Source organism: Eurosta solidaginis, chromosome 1 (assembly GCF_040869045.1).
Source record: "Eurosta solidaginis isolate ZX-2024a chromosome 1, ASM4086904v1, whole genome shotgun sequence".
NCBI classification, from domain to species: Eukaryota; Metazoa; Arthropoda; class Insecta; order Diptera; family Tephritidae; genus Eurosta; species Eurosta solidaginis.
In genome coordinates this window covers 24281621-24299904 of record NC_090319.1, presented here as the reverse complement: position 1 = coordinate 24299904, position 18284 = coordinate 24281621, and the positions used below count along the sequence as shown (strand labels likewise).

General features: G+C 36.4%; 1 protein-coding gene across 6 annotated transcripts in view; it reads right to left on the bottom strand.

Moving 5' to 3' along the window:
* The window catches only part of 5-HT2A (5-hydroxytryptamine receptor 2A), a 300397-nt gene that overhangs the window by 98960 nt on the left and 183153 nt on the right, over window positions 1-18284 (bottom strand). For 4 of the 6 annotated variants that reach the window (XM_067783074.1, XM_067783084.1, XM_067783056.1 and 1 more), the window contains exon 9: window positions 16476-17471. The exons of 1 other annotated variant lie outside the window; for it this stretch is intronic. In XM_067783074.1, the coding sequence (XP_067639175.1) occupies window positions 17285-17471 (187 nt within the window). In that variant the 3' untranslated portion in view covers window positions 16476-17284. Of the gene's footprint in view, window positions 1-16475; window positions 17472-18284 lie in introns of those variants that run through there. One more of the 6 variants, XR_010952932.1, reaches the window with a different exon arrangement.

Genomic DNA, 18284 nt, shown 5'->3' with positions numbered 1-18284 from the left:
ACGGGTATGAAATATTTGACGGTTACCCGGTTTCATATTTTTGCCGATATCTCTAAAACCGTGTTTCGGGTATCAACAAAATTTTACCTAAATATATCCCACATAGATATGTACATCCTGCTAAAATTTCAACACAATCGGTTAAGAAGTTTTTAAATAAGTAAAAAGATTTTAGGTTTTCCGGGTTTATATTTTTATCAATATCTCCAAAACCGGATCTCGGGTATTAAAACTTTTTTACCTAAACATACTCCGTTCACATATCTATACGTTTTTATAGTTTCAAAAGAATCAGTAGAAAGGTGTTAAAATAAATGTTTTGCAAACTTCGCAGTAAAAAATATTTGGCGGTTATTCGGTTTTACATTTTTACCGATATCTACAACACCGGGTCTCGTGTATAAAAAAATTTTACATAACTAACAGCGCATATATCTCCATATTTTGTTAAAATTTCGATATAATCGGTACAGAAGTGTTGAAATAAATGTATATTTAACATTGGGACCTCAATTTATATATATTTTGCTCGATCTTTTGACTATATCTTTTCGAGGCATTATGTAAGACGAGTAACGGCGATGCACTATAGCTCCGATTTACCCCTCAAGGTTCCTAACAAAAAGATATTTGCGTGATACCATGTTTCAAAAAAAAAATTTTTTTTCCAAAAAAACTAAAGTTTGGCGGATTTCCCCATATACATCTCAAAGCTTACACAAAGCTCCCAACAAATAAAAAAGTTTTCATCACTTTTCCAGACTTATTAAAAACTTTCAAAAATTTCTGGGTGCGCAGTTTTTTAGCTCATCTAACCGTAGTGTAATAATATGCAAGTTTCAAGAGAGTGTTCGCATTTTTATCCATACGCCGCATGAACAAAATTGGTTTTTATATGGAAGATATGGGCAACACCCTCGGAAAAAAAGTTTTAAAAAATTAGCGTTAATTCTCATCTACTTGAAACTTGCACAATATTACACTAAAATTCAATGAGCTCTAAGACTGCACATTCAGAAATTTTCTAAAACCTGTTAATAAAAAGTTTCGAAAATTGATAAAAATTTGATTAATGTAACTTTCGAACATTTCGAGGTTTCTTAAGGTTCATTTCGATATTATATTCTCTAACATGGCAGATTTGTTTTAGATCACTTAGTAACTATATCTGGGTTGATTCGCGACTACTTTTTTGAAAAAGTTTAGATACAATGTCTGCAATATTTCGGAACTATCTATGGAACATTTAGGAATTTTTATTATTCATGAATATTTGACGAACGTTTTGGGATTATTATAACACTGTCTTCGACTTTTTTTTATTTTGTCCGTGTCTAGAAAAAAAACCACATATTTTTAAGTCATTAAAAGGGTATACATTTTTTCGGCTTTTTGTCGACGGTTTATAGATTTGTCATCGATTTAATGTTGATTGGTATCTATTTCCTAACAAACCGATTAACCATCGCTAACAAATCAATAACACACCATTAACAAATTGGTTGCACTGCAATAAGAAATCAATAATTTTTCGATAACAAATCGATAACTTTTGATAAGAAGTTTATAACTATCCAATAGCAAATCCATAATTTTTCAATCAAAAATCGAAAACTTTTCGACAATATGTCTATAACAAATCGATAACTCCTCGATAATAAACCGGTAAATTGTAGATAGCACATCAGTAGCAAATCCAAAACTCTTTTAAAAAAAGTCTATAATGTTTCGATACAAAATCAATAACTTTTTGATTGAAAGTTGATAGTTTTTTAATAAAAAAATTAAAAAATTTCGATAAAAAATCGATAACTTTTGAATAAATTATCGATGATTTTTTTATAAAAAATCAATAAATTTTCGAAAACATATCGACAAATTTTCTATAAAATATCGATAACAGTTCGATAACTTATTGGTGACATATCGAAACTTTCAACAAGTACTCGATAATTATACGATAGTAAATCGATAACTTCGCGATTAAAAGTCGATAGATAGATAAGAATTAAATTAAATGTCGAATTCAAATTGTCAAAGAGCCGATAGCAAATATACAACTTTTCGTTAATACTTCAATAACGCCTCGATAATTCGTCTATAAATCGTCGACAACACACCTATCACAAACCGATCACCGTTCATAAAAAATGCACAACACTCCCATAACCCGACGATATTAAACAAACCGACAGCCCGTCGCTAACAAACTGTTAACACTTCTATAACCAAATTGATAACATGCTGTTTGGTTTAGACTCCGACTTCGGTTTAGTTATTATTAATACAGTCTACAGAAGACAATCCTTACAGACTAATTGGCATACTAGAAAATTTTCTAAGCTAATTATTAATTAACAACAAAAAACTGATTTAATTTAAACCTCTCAATATTCAAATTAAAATTAATGAAATTAGAGTAAGTATTACAAAGCATGATGCATCTAGTAATTGGCTCATTATCACCATAATTCGTATAATGCGTTGTACTTTCAAATATACAAACGTTCCTTAAACTACGAGGAGGAATATATAAAATGAACAAATTTTCTAGAGCTGTGCAATTGATGCGTCTATCAATTATATTGTACACAATGATAATTGAGAAATATTTCCTTCTGTTATGCAAGGACTGCAAACCTAGCAGCTTACGCCTCCCATCATAGGAAGGGAGGAAACTATGCCACTGGAGCTTACATAATGCGAATATTGTAAATATCTTCTGTACGCGTTCGATTTTTTAAATGTGTACAACATAATAGGGACTCCAAATTACGGAACAGTATGCTAGGCGGCTCCTGACTAAAGAAATATATAGCGATTTTAAAGTCAGTGGATCCTTGAACTCTTTGGTGTTTCGTCTTATGAACCCTAGCATAGCATAGGCTTTAGACACCATAAAGTCTATATGTTTCGAGAATGTGAGCTTCGAATCGAAGATAACACCAAAATCTTTCATTTCCTCACAGCGAGATATTTTAAAACTATTTAGCTAATAGTCAAATGTAATGTTCCTCGTAGGCATTCTAGAAAACGTTACTACATAGCACTTATTGATATTCAGTTGTAGGCGATTAAAAGAACACCATTTTTAACCTTCAAGAAGTCGCGCGTAGTCTTTTCGACCGCCCATGGTGAATAAAGTATTATAATTTTGTTGTATATAATCCCAGATATTTGGCAGCCTAGTAGCTTGAGGTTAGTTCATTTCCAATCGAATGCACTATTTCCGTCTCTTTTTTACGTTTGTCGACTGTTTATAGCAAGCATTTACTTCAGTTGCCTCTCGTAGTCGAAATGACTACGCGCGCCTGACGCCTTTTAGTTTACGCGCGACTCTCTGTGCACATTTCCTGATATAATAAAGTGTTGCAATTATGGCTAAAAATGGCTAAAACAAGAATGAGTGAAAGTGAAATAATGAAAATTCTGCTAGAGGAAGATAATGAATATGATGAAACCTTATGTTATGAAGGATCAGAAGTCTCTGACCACTTATCTTATGTGGAATGTAATGAGGAATCAGAAATATCTGAATGCAGTCCAGATGTGGAATCTGATGAAGAAATGGAATATTCAAACGAATAAAGTAACTCGGAAGAGGAAAACATTCCTTTGGCTGATAGAGCTGCATACTTCACGGCACGTGATAATGTTACAAAAAGGTTCAGGTTTACGCCCCATAATATTATGACTCAAGAGGCTGGTGTTCTTTGAAAAAGCATTGGCGTACCAACATCTATAAAAGCATGGGATTTGTTCACATGCGATAAAATTATAACGACTGTAGTAAAATATATTAACGAATTTTTACAGAAAAAGGAAAGCGCATACTCCAGAGCTCGAGATTGCAAAACTACCTATTCTGTTGAGATTCGAGTACTGTTCGGATTATTATACATTGCTGGAACCTCACGAATGTCTCATGGAAACTTGGAAGATGTGTATGATGATGATACTGGTATTGCCATATTTCCAAATACTAAGCCTCTGAAAAGGATGAAATTTCTTCTAAACTCTCTCCGGTTTAATTATGCATCCACAAGAAGTTTTCGCCGAGCCCAAGACAAAGCTGCGCCCATACGAGAAGTGCTAAATATTTTCAAACTCCTTATTCTGTTAGTGAGAATGTTGTAATAGATGAAATGTTATGCGGATTCCGCGGAAAATGTCCTTTTAGATAATACAAGAAATCAGAACCTGACAAATATGGGCTAAAAATTTATGCACTAGTGGATTCAAGAAACTTTTACACGTTGAATATTGAGCTTTGTGCTGGGAGACCAGAAGGACCGTTTCAAATCGGTAATTCGGGAAGTGATGTTGTAAAAAGGTTAATTTCACCAATTTCTGGAACCGGACGAAATTTTACCATTGATAACTGGTTCACCAGCATTCCTTTGGTAAAAGATTTAGCCACAAATGATAAAATGTCTGTTGTTGGCATTTTGCGTAAAAATAAAAAAGAAATTCTCCCTTGTTTCATTACGAAGGGAAAGCCAGAGTATTCTAGTCAATTTGGGGTTTCAAATATTTCTACCCGGGTATCGTATGTACCTAAAGTGATTTCATCACTTCATCGTACAGCTGAAATTGACACCATCTCTAACGAGAAGATAAACCAGCTATTATAACTTTTTACAACAAAACAAAAGGTGGAGTTGATGAAGTAGATAAAAAAGTAAAATTGTATTCCGCGTCAAGGAAGTGCAATAGGTGGCCATTGACACTCTTTTTTCGCTTGCTAGATATTGCTGGAGTAAACCCAATGGTAAGTTTTAGAGAAAATGGTGTAGTTATTGAAAAAATATGTAAAAATCTACGCGAATTGGGAATGGAAATGACGAAAGAACATATGAAAAGAAGAGCTGATAAAAATTTACCAAGGAATTTGAAATTAGACGATGAGCCCAATAGTGAGGCAAGCACATCCGAAGCCAGTAGAGGAAGCTGCAAAATATGTCCAGCAAAAAAAAAGAAGGCAGACAAAAACCCCATGCAAAATCTGCGAAAGAAATATTTGTCGAGACCATACTGTATTTATTTGCAATGAGTGTTTTGTGACCGATGAATCTGATGAATCTGATTATTGAACTATTCTAACTTTCTATAAGATATTAATGTATTTACATTCTATTCAATGTATTATATGAATTTTTATGTTTTCCCCAAATTTTGAAAAAAATATGTTTGGTTTTTTGCTAAGATTAATGAATTTACTTTGCATTCAATGAATTATATTACTTTTTATGTTTTTCCCTCATTTAAAATGACAAAAAAAAAAAATACTTTTCCTGTAAAATATTATTTTATGATTACATAATAACTAAAACTAAGAAAAAAAAATGAATTCCACAACTTAAGCCACTTTAAATCTATCATTTCAATTGTGGCGTCGAAAAGACTACGCGCGACCGCTTTTATTACAAAAGATGGCGCGCCCTCTTGAAGGTTAAAGAGCTTCGAGATAGCGCTGCATTTTACGAATATCAGAGTGGTCACGTATAACTGAGAAAATTTTCACATCGTCAGCGAAAACAGTTAGTGAAGCTGAACAAATTCGATAACTCATTTATAAATAATAAGTATAGAGGTGGACCACAGTGGGTACCATGATGTATACCTGATACAGCATCTATCATAGTTCTTGATGACGCAGCTCCCATTTTAACCTGGAGTTTTCTTCCTGTCAGTTTTTTACAAAAATATAAAGTGACTGACTTTATGAAATGCTTTGGAGAAGTCTGTGTACACAACATCCTAATGCGTTCGATTTTCAAAAGCATTAATCATCTGGTTTGTCAGTATGGTTAGATTCGTGCAGGTTGATCTACTTGGGAAAAAACTATGTTGGCAATTTAAAATAACCGTACTAACATGGTCGACTAATTTTGACTGGAGAATATGGTCAAATAATTTAGCCAAGGTGCTTTGTTTAACAATTGGGCTGTAGTTGAGGACATCACTACGATCACCAGATTTAAATAAAAAAAAAATTTAAGGCGCAATAACTTCCGAAGAGATCTAAGGCCGAGCTTCTCTTCCAATTTGCGTCGTGCTCCTCTTGATTTTCCCTAAAAATTGGCCGGACGGGACCTACATGTTTTATGCCGACTCCGAACGGCATCTGCAAGGCAGTTGAGTTTTCACTGAGCGCTTTTCATGGCAGAAATACACCCGGAGCGCTTGCCAAACACTGCCGAGGGGCGACCCAGCTTAAAAAAATTTTCTTCTAATTGAAAAACATTATTTCTAAAATTTTGATGTTGCTTTGCCCGGGGTGCGAACCCAGGGCACACGGTGTGGTAGGCGGAGCACGCTACCATTACACCACGGTTGCCGATCACCAGATTTATAGACTGTAATAACAGTGCATATCTTCCATTGATTCAAAAAAATTCCATTATTAAAGCACAGTTCAAAGAGAAGACCAGTATAGGGTGCAATTACACTGCAACAATTTTTGAAAAATAATGGTGAGAAACCTTCGCAATCCGACTTTCGGATAGAATTCAGCGAAGAAATTGCCGAAATGACAGCCTCTTCAGAAACCGTGAAAGTAGTTATTATAGGCAAAGAAGCAGCTGAAAAAGACGGAGATGAATGCATTATTTGGGTTTCATACACAGTTTGGAAAAACTTGGCAAATAATAAGCAGGAGTCAACTGTGTTGTCAGAAGAATCGCCATTATAATGCAAGCTGGTGGGGAAACCATTTGTTTTACGTTTTGAGTCAATACTTTTTACTTTTTACTTCGGTTTCTACTTCTAATCCTTCGTTTTGTTTTCCCTCCATTTGTTTTTTCATTAACTTGCTGCTAGTCAAAATGATAGTATATTTTATGGTATTTCTTCCCGCTTCGGTATTTATACCAGCATTACTTTTTCAGGTGGTTGCGTTGCAGCTGCTGCAGATCCATAGAGCATCAAATATACGTGTGCACTAGTACGCCAAATTATAATGTTCAACTATACCGTCAGAATGAGGAAGCTCGAGTTTTATGAATGCCCAGTGTCTTGAAAATTTCAACATTCGTTTTCATACCATTTTATAATAATTTACCACAATTTAAAACTTACCTTACCCAAAAAAATCTTCTTTATGAATTGAAAGTGGGTAGTCAGTAAGTAAGCTAGAATTTAATTATTTTATTAGTTTCTTTTCATTCACTTTTAAAATATATTTAAAATTAAATTACTACGTACATCTCTTTACATACACATAAGTACGTATTGCTTAAATCTGAGATAAGAGTAAGAATTAAACCTACATCTTAAATGATATCTATGACAACTAAAAATTTTTTTATTATTATACAATCATAGATAAATACCGCTACTTAGCACTCGTCTAGTTCTCCATTATAAAACTTATATCAAAGAACGTTCGAGTAAGGGAACCAAACTTTTTAATACAATGAAAAGATATATTTGAATATTTTTTTACATTACTCTCCTACCAACTCAATTATGTTAATTGCTAACTTAATTATTATGTTTTTCGCGTTTGACCATAAAAATTTAACTGTCGAAATTTTGCTTATGAAAAACGCGTATATTTTGTATATTTTATAGTACCAAAAACTTCGTAGAATAGTTTTTTAAATTACGTAAATTAAAAAAAAAAACTTAAATATTAATATAATTAATATTTTGTCCTTACATAGACATCGGAACTCCCAAATATTTACCTTGCAATTATGTTTTGCTACAATACAGCTAGAGTATTACTAGTTAGTCATTTTACACTTACATATACATACATATTCTTTCTTTTATCATTTTTATTAAAATATTCAGGATTAGTTATACATTTAAAATGATTATTATTCTACTAAATTCATAGTTAGGTACAATAACTCCAAAACAATTTTTGATGCGACTCGCACAAAGCAGATCGACGAAAACGGCTCTCCATTCGATTGTAAAGCAAATAGAGGGGTCCCTAGAACACAAAGAGTATGCTCTGTGTGCCTTTCTAGACAACGAGGTGGCTTTTACCAATGTCTTACAGGGGGCAATCGAAAGAGCTCTGGTGGGTTTAGGAGTCGAAGTGGCTCTGGTTGAATTTATTAGCAAACTTCTATGCGGCAGAATAGTCGCAGCGGAGTGGGGAGAGGCCATAATTAAGAGGAAGGTGTGTAGGGGCACGCCACAGGGGGGTGTCCTATCTCCTCTGCTCTGGGTTGTGGTAGTCAACGAGCTTCTTGTGGAGCTAGAAGCCAATCGTTGACGGGTGGTTGCCTATGCAGATGACCTCGGTATCCTATTCGGAGGCAAATTCTGGGTACCCTGCGCGATGTTCTGCAGGGCTACCTGGATACTGTGGCTAGGTGGGCTGAATCATGTGGATTGGCGGTCAACCCGGGAGAAACGGAATTCGTGCTTTTTACAAGGAGATATAAGATGCCCGATTTCAGAACTCCCTCGATTGGAGGGGCACCGTTGGTACTTTCTGATAGGGTTGAATTTTTGGGGATTGTTTTGGACAAGAAACTGTCCTGGAGACCCAATGTGGAATATTGGGCCAGGAAGGCCGCCATTGCCTTGTACTCCTGCAGAGGGGCTATGTAGTACACTGGCTTTATGAGATGGTCCTTCTGTCAAGAGCTAAATATAAGCCGCAAGTTTAATTTGGCTGATCACTGCAGTGTATTCCAAGCGGCAGCTGCTGCGATTAAGGATGCGGTGGATGGAAAACTATCCAGTGCTACTACCGTTAGGGAATTTCATATCTACTCTGATAGCCAAGCGGCTATCAAGGCCTCGAGCTCAACTACAGTGCGATCGGGGGTGGTCTGGTAGTGCCTGACCTCGCTTGCGATTGCATCGAATTGTTTTACAATTAAGATTATCGGAATCCCGGGCCATAGTGATATCCCGGGTAACTGTCAAGCGGATCTCTTAGCCCGCATCGATGCAATTGAACCGGATTAAGATGGCTATAGGGATTTCGGGATCCCGCTGGCCACCTGTGGATTGCTCCTCCATAGCTGGCCCTCGAGTCAGCTCAGCAAACGTTGGGCGGACACCACGTCTTGTAGGGTAGCAAGATATTTCTGGCCGAAAGTGGATGGCAGGAGGTCTGCCGAAATAATGGGGTTCACTAAGGCTCACCTATCAATGGTCATTGGGGTTTAGACAGAGCACTGTCCCATGGGTATCCATGCGGTACGCATTTAAAAGTGGTCTGTTAATTTGACCAGATCTATGTACTTATTTACAGTCGCGTGCCCTGCTTGATTTTGATTAAGTGATTGATTCAAATTTTAAGATTTTTCTTTTACTCCAAGTTCGAGCTCGAGCTCAAGACTTACATATAACAATAATTTGTATGATAATTTTTGTTTTTTTTTAAATTTGGAATAGAAGAGATAATTTTTCAATGACTGAAAAACTAAAAAAAACAAAAAAAAAAAACACAAGCGTTATCATAACAATTATTGATATTAGAGAAAAATTGCACCATAATTCTGAATTTCAATTCTTCAACAGCTAGCTTTCCGGGAGCTGAGTATTTAACTCGAAATCTCCACATTCATACTTTATACTAGTGTCTTTAACCACTCAGCCATATGAATGCGCCGCTGCTCAGTTTGCAATTGGTCTCTAACTAGGTATTCCCTTTTTGTTGCGATTTCTTTATTCACCATTTAGGTACATACTAATTCTAAATAATTTTTAATCACAATTGTGTGGAATAATTATAGGTGCGCTCAAGAGCTTAGTAACTCTGCATTTATACTAAAGTATAAAGAATGAGTCGATAAATGCTTACGGGAGTCCCTGTCTTCGTAGACCTACCTCCGGTGTAAAACACAGATCAATTTCCGTTGATCTTTGGCCCAACAAGTTGGTACCAATCGGTGATCTGGGGCGTTCAAGTCCACCAGCCTTGGTTTGGCCGAGGAGGACTATCCACCCTCCTCTTCCATTCTCGGGTAATGGCACCCGGTTGCACGGCAACTCCACCGCGAGTTCCGTGCTTGCCTCAGTTTCCTTCTTTCATTGATTTTATAATCTCGGGTATCTAATTGTAAGGTAAATCAGATCGAGATTTGTGTTTTGTAGCAATTTAGGAATGTGACCAACCTTTTCTGTCCTGCAGTGTTCCAACAATGTATAATACATTGTTAACGACGGAGCTCATTTTGCTCAGACTTGTGCGTTTAGGATCATGTTGCAACTGAACCCAGCTATACGTTCTTTCAGTTTTATGCAACTTTGTTCTGCATTATTTGCTACTTTATGTATGCCCACATATTCATCGTTATTTGCGACTGTGGTATACAACTTCTAATAACTGGCTTCGGTGTATAATCTTCCTCATTATTCATCAATTACGCTCCGTGAGTGTTGGAGATTTCGAGTTCAATATTCAGCTCCAGGAAAGATAGCTGTTGAAGAAGTGAAATTCAGAAACATGTGTCCAGTAACCATCGCCGTTTGTAAACTTTTGCAATTTTTCTCTAATATCAATAACAAAAACAATTGTATAAAGCAAAGTGAGCATGTCTCGCTAATTAAATACACATACAAATTATTGTTATAGGCCTTTAGCTCGAATTCGAAGCTGAATTGTTAATAAACCAAGAACCATGGAAATGTTAATTAAATTAAAATAGCAAACAAAAATACAACACTACCAATGATTTGCAAAAGATTGCACAGCGCAACATTTTGGCTACATTTTTAGAACCCAGTAATTTTTAAGAACCATTAAATTTTTTGAGCCGTGTATTTTTTCTGAAACAGGTACTTATTAAGAAGCGGGTATTGTTCTTTTTTTTAGTACCGTGAAGTTTTTTGAACCTATTACTTTTTGACTACCGGGCACTTTTAAGAGCAGACTACTTTATGAATAGAAGAATTTTTCAGAGCCGGTTAATTTTTGGAACCCGACACCTTTTTAGAACCGGGTTATGTTAAGAGACTGAGTATTTTTTGGGCCAGGTTATTTTCCAGAAATGGGTACTTTTTTAGAACAGGGTACTTTTTGGCACTGGCTACTTCTTGAACCAAGTACTTTTTAGAACCAGGTCCCAATTTTTATACCTTTCATGCACATGAAATGGTGTATTAACTTTGGTCCGATGTTTGTAACGTTGAGAAATATAGAAGATAGACTCAACATTAAATATACCAAATTGATCAGGGCGACGAACTGAGTTGATATAGCCATGTCCGTCCGTCCGTCCGTCTGTCCGTCCGTCCCTTCTATCTATTTGAACGCAAACTAGTCCTTCAAATTCTGAGATATCTCAATGAAATTTGGCACAAAGATGTATTTTTGTATTATATTAGACATTTGTCGGATCCGGCATATATGTATCTCCCATACAACCGATCGTTCAGACAAGGCGATTTTGGTTATTCCTGCCGCAATTTAGAAAGTATAAACGTGAAACTCGGTGATATAAATTCTAATATATCATAGAAGATATCCTGAAAAAATCACTTTGACCGGAGCTATATATAGTTATATCCCATACAACCGATCGTTCAGATAGAAAGATTTTTGGCCATTTCTCCCTTAATTTCCAATATAAAAACGTTAAACTTGGTGATATTTGTTCTAATATATCATAGAAGATTTTATGAAAAACTCATTTCGATCGGAGCTATATATAATATATATCCCATACAACCGATCGTTCAGATAAGGCGGTTTTTTGCCATTTTTTATTTTTTATTTAACTTAAAAATCGTTTAGGTATGTACATCTTTTCACTATATATTTCTTATCTTATACAGCGCATTATTTGGAGATTACGAATGGGATAAGATTATTGTTCAGCCCCATTCATGAAAGGTGTAAAGTTTTCGGCACAGCCGAAGACAGTAATGTCCTTACTTGTTTATTATTGCGTGCGTTTTTAGCACCTGGTACTTTTTTATAACTGGGTCTTTTTTTTAGAGATGGATATCTTTTAAAAACCGGATACTTTTTAATGTATGAAATTCGTCTATCTAACAGATCTACTAATCGTCTAAGATTTCCAATTTTTTACAGTTGTTTTGGTTTATCAAAGATGCCCTTAATTGAATTTAAGTAAGGGTTAAACCACACACAACAGTGCTCTATTATATCCTTAGTTTTGTTGAAAATGTTGTAAAATATTTTGCGAATTGGTCTAAGTTCGAACATTGTTGCAGATTTCGCTAGCGTATGAGCTTGCGAAGTTCCAAAACCTTTTGTCACCCAATACTGATTTTCTATTTCTTTTTTCTAGAATTATTATTGCTAGGTGGTATCTTAAACTCCGTACCTTGTATTCTCTATGGGGGAGGGGAAAAAATGTTCAAAATGTTTCGCATTTACTACTTAAAAATCACCTCAAGATAAGAAACAGATGTTTTGTTATTTCCCTAGCATACTAATTACGATGAGCAATGCAACAACAAATACAACTTAAATAATATATATGTATTTTGGTCATTAGCACATTTGTTTGTTAATTATCTCAATTAGAAATAAAGCACACCTTTTACTGCGATAAAAAACAAAACTCTTTGTTACACCAGGTGTCGATAATGTGCAACTACTATTTGCGTTGAAATTGGATTATCAGTTAAACTGTAACAAAAACATGATTAATTTTATAGTCTTATTTCGCCGCCAGCAGGGCGGCCACCGTGGTGTGATGGGAGCGTGCTCCGCTTACCACACCGGACGCCCTGGGTTCACACCCCGGGCAAGGCAACATCAAAATTTTAGAAATAAGGTTTTTCAATTAGAAGAAAATTTTTTTAAGCGGAGTCGCCCCTCGGGAGTGTTTGGCAAGCGCTCCGGGTGTATTTCTGCCATGAAAAGCTCTCAGTGAAAACTCAACTGCCTTGCAGATACCGTTCGGAGTCGGCATAAAACATGTAGGTCCCGTCCGCCCAATTTTTAAGGAAAATCAAGAGGAGCACGACGCAAATTGGAAGAGAAGCTCGGCTTTAGATCTCTTTTGAGGTTTTCGCGCCTTACATTTATTTTATTTATTTCAGTGTTGATAGGATAAATATAGAAACAATCATAATGGGATTATTCTGTATAGACGATTGCCTAGGGGCGCTACAGAGTCACGTAAACTAAAAAAAAATTTTAAAACCATTCGAAAATCTTCATAGTCATAGACGACGCAAGATATTTTCATACATTTTGGATTAGCTCGAAGGATCGAAGTCAGCAGCAAAAGTGCATCGGTATATTTATTTTTTTCCAGGTATCGATTAATCTTTAAAAAAATACCATTGTGTGCGAGTTTTATGAGTTCTCGATTAGTCTTTTCCTTCTGTTATGGGTTCCATAACTGAACTATTAAATAAACAAAACTCCAAATTTCCGTTATCAAATGCTTTTATGCAACACTACTATGGGGGTAGAGCTTCACAATTAAATGTATTCGCGTTCTTCACTTATAGGCGGGTTGTCAAAAGTTTTTATAGGGAAATAACGTCAATTGGCGTTATGACCACTTTAAATGATCGTAATATCAATTGAAGTTAAGAGCACATGAAACGCTAAATTTCAAATGTTTACAAAGTCAACAATATTTTTATGGGAAGGACGAACTTAGTTCGACTTCCAAGTCAAATAAATAACGAATATCTCTGTTTAAGAATGGCTTATGCCGTTACGAGAAATATGCTGTTATTGTTGTTATATTATCTCTTGCTTTACACAGCTGAGTAAAAGCAATTCGGCAATTAAGGAAATGTTTTTTCCTGTGGGTTTTTGGCATGCATAATCCGGCCCAGCATGTAATTAGGTATAGACAGCAGGTTGTCTGTTATTAAATTAATCAAATATATTTCCAGTTCATGAAACCGAACGTATTTGTTACTTTACTCTTAGAAGAATGTTTTTGTAAGCATTTGTATGCAAATGACAAATATTTATGTACGAGTACTTATGGCGCGTTATGTTTTTATTTTTGTGGCAGTTTTTGAGGTGGTAAATATCTACAACAACAAGAGAGCCTGTAGGCCGAAGCTCTGGTAAGGGTAATGGAAAGTGCAATAAAGCAGGAGTGGTGAGTCAGCCAATAACCATTTTTGGATTTGGTGGAATGAACTCCAATTGATTAAGTGAAGTAATGTCCCAAGCAGACTTACATTTTCGTAAAAAAGTTCAGAAAGGGTGGCTAAATTCTTTGACATAGACTCACATTACAACTGCGTGATGAAATGTCCCCTAAGCTCAGAATTTCACGGAACTTTGAAGTGTCCATTGTGTACAGAACCCACTGCGAAACAGATAATCCTTATAATGATCGTGACTCACGTGTGTCACGGATGGATCGAAATTCGATGACAGAAGAACAGGAGCTGACATCTATGTGCCGAACTTCAAAAAATCGATACCAGTGGGCATCTACCCCACCATATTTCAGACAGAAATCCATGCAATAGAAGTTTACGGTAGAGAATGTCTATGGAGAGGCTGATCCTCCAAGAGTTTCGACATTATGTCGGACAGCCAGGCGGCCCTGCGTGCCTTGCAATACCACACAGTTACATCTAAGCTAGTGGATGAATGAACTGAAATCCTCAGTGACCTGGGAGCCAAAAATAAAGTTTTGTTAGGATTGGTTCCCGGTCATCAGGGACAGGTGATGAACGTGCAGATTACCCAACAAAACAGGGTGCTACAGCAACATTCTAAGGTCTAAAGCCCTTTTGCGGACACACAAAAACAAACCATAAGTAGCTGGGAAACAAAACAATTCAGACGTCACTGGGGCAAAGACAGGCCAAACTGTTTATACTTCCGGCAACGAACTACAAACTCATTAATCTAAGCAGGGAGGACCTACAAACTCTCACTGGGTACTACACGAGACACTGTGGTCTACGATATGACATAAGTATACTAAATCTATCCGATACTCAAATTTGTCGTTTCTGTGAGTTGGAGGATGAAACAGCCGTTCACATTATCAAAAAATAGGCTGAAAGGTCATGCACCGGGATGGGCGTGAGCTTAGCACCTGCTAAGCGACCATATATGTATACGATAAGCGATAGCACAATGGCTACTTCGTCAAAATCAACGACAGCTTTTTTTTAGTTTGATTTCGATGGTCGTACAGTAAGAAAGTGTCGCACGCGCGCTTAAAACAGAGTACCAAAGGGTGCGTGTGACACGTGCTCACCGTTCATGCATTGAAATTAAACTAAATAAATAATTGATTTTGCTTTCGTGCTCGCTACGCGTTCGTGTTTACTAACACATTTTCCATTTGGTAACCGTGTAAAGGTAGTGACCGATGGTCATACACAATAGATCTACACAAAGGTCGCAGTGCTTCCAGGGATAATAATTAGGAGTAAAGTGCCTACCAAATTTCATCATGATATCTTCAACGACTGCCAAATTACAGCTTGCAAAACTTTTAAATTACCTTCTTTTAAAAGTGGGCGGTGCCACGCCCATTTTCCAAAATTTTTCTAATTTTCTATTTTGCGGCATAAGGTCAACGCACCTACCAAGTTTCATCGTTTTATCTGTCTTTGGTAATGAATTATCGCACTTTTTCGGTTTTCGAAATTTTCGATATCGAAAAAGTGGGCGTGGTTGTAGTCCGATTTCGTTCATTTTAAACAGCGATCTGAGTTGAGCGCCCAGGAACCTACATACCAAATTTCATGAAGATACTTCAAAATTTACTCAAGTTATCGTGTTTACAGACGGACGGACTGCTGAGCTGAGTATAAAAAAGGTAGGTACTTTGTGTGAGGATGCAAAGTTTCAGGTTTTTTGTAGTCTGCATGTAAAAACTATGACTACGAATCACGTATTTCAACAATATATGACGTAAACGTAAGTGTTTGATGAAATTCGAAGCTACTAGCCGATAAAAAAAGGGGACAGAAATGACAGTTTATATGGGGTATATATTATATACCACCGATCTCTTCGAATTTTTCAGACAACAATATATAGCATATACGTGATATATAGCTGTTAAAATGGGGCAGTAATTACGCAAAGCCTCTTCTTACCTGAACAATCGGTTGTGGGGGATATATGCGATATATACGACCGATCTCTCCATTTTTTCAGACGAAAATATGTGGCAATATACGAAAGCATATGGTGAAGTTTGAAGCTTCAATCCGATACATTGAGCAAGATACGACAAAAATCCTCTTTTCTGAAAAAGGGGTTGTATGGGGGATATATGCTATAGCGGTGCGATCCGGCCGGTTCCGGAAAATGTCTAATCGGACAGTTATATATACCCGCTCACCAAATTTTATTAAGACTTCCCAAAAATTGATATATACCATTTCATTTTCATGAAAGGTATAAATATATTCCCACTGCTATTTTTATGCTCGCTGCTATGTAGCTGGTGAAGTGGACTGGCTAGTTGTTTCTGAGATGATTCGAGGCGGGAGAGGATACTGCGCGAGATGTTCGTTTTCAGAACTCGTCCCAAAAAATTACATTGCAATTATTCGGAGGAGATGCATTAGAAAATAAGTAAAGAAACAATAAATTAGCCAAACTTAGTTTGTATGTATTTTATATCATCTTTGAGCCGCCCACTGTTGCGCGCATAAGCCACACATAAATCCATTAGTAAAGCTCTTGAAACTCTTAAGAGTTGAGACAAGAATGCTGTAAAGAGTATTCTAAACAAAAGTTGATAATGAATACCGAAAATCGAATAATGGCAGTCAAGTGAATAAAAGAGCAGAAGTTTGAAGTATTGAAGCATTTTTACTTTTCTAATTGACAAACTTTCCCAATGGAGTCTCAAGTATTGCTCTACATACTTAAAGAATCAAATATTTGCCAAAGTTATGAAGTGATTGCAAAGTTTTAGCATATTATTTAATTGATTTTCGTAAACAGATCAACCGTATACATCAACAAACATATAAATAAATATATTCATTAACTTTTTTGGAAGCAGCCAAAAAATATTATTATAGATACAAAAAGATATGTAAGTATATATGTAGATGTTATATTCTACCTGAAAATTATGTATATAAGTATATCTATATATGTTACATGTTGAAGTGCATACCTTATAAGTAAATATCTACGCTAACATAAACTACTAATTTATATACAAACATAGATACTTACATATTTATCTAAGACTACATATAACAAATTTTACATACATATACGTTATTCATTGATCGCTTCATGGCATTTGGTTAGTGCACGATTTTTATTGATTGCAATTCGAGTTTATGCACAGCAAAGTACTCACTCACAATATAGTCATAATAACTTTTTGTCGCCTGTCTGGCTGTTGTAGTGGCACTTTCATTTTTAACACTCATCATCTGTTATCGTATAACTGCCACGAAAATCGCTTAATGGTGTCGCATTTGCAGTTGATGGTGTCATCAGTGGTGCACCTTGAAACGAAATGGCCAATGGCAGGGCGGATGGAGCGCATAAGCTTAAGGCACCACGGCCTTCGGTGACAGAGCGGAAACGCGATATACGTCCGGAACTGTTAGCGGTAAGAAAAATAGGAGAAGAAGATAAAAATATATATATGTATTAGGGCGGGTCGATTTAAAAATCGCTCATTGCTCTGTGAAAATCGTATTCTAGGGATCAATATAAGAAACTTTGCCGAAGGAACCATACCTCTAAAACGAATTCTGATGTACCCCCCCCCCCCCCCCCCCCCCAGGTAGGGGCAAATTTTGAAAAATCCCACTTTGACCGATTTAGAGTGCTCCAATCTAGTCCAAATGTATGACCGACCCCCACTAACTTTGGAGGCCCAACCCACCGATACCAGTGGCACACCCCCCGAAACCCCCCTGGGGGTTCACCATACAAACATTTCAAAAAATCGCCGGTTTTGCACTTTACATGAAAAAATCAGCACAAACATATCCATACCAACTGAAAAGAGGTGCACCACTGCGTATACGTAACATTTTATTATTACGTATAAACAAAAAAAAAAAAATTTGCAATAAAATAATTTGAAATGTTTGTATGGTGAACCCCCAGGGGGTTCCAGGGGGTGTGCTACTGGCATCGGTGGGTCGGGCCTCCAAAGTTAGTGGGGGTCGGTCATACATTTGGACTCGAGTGGAGCACTCTAAATGGGTCAAAGTGGGATTTTTTAAAATTTGCCCCTACCTGGGAGGGGGGGGGGCGGGGGGGGGGAACATCAGAATTCGTTTTAGAGGTATGGTTCCTTCGGCAAAGTTTCTTATTTTGATCCCTAGAATATGATTTTCACAGAGCAATGGGCGATTTTTTTGCCTCCCCCCAAATCGACCCGCCCTAATATGTATATAAAGAG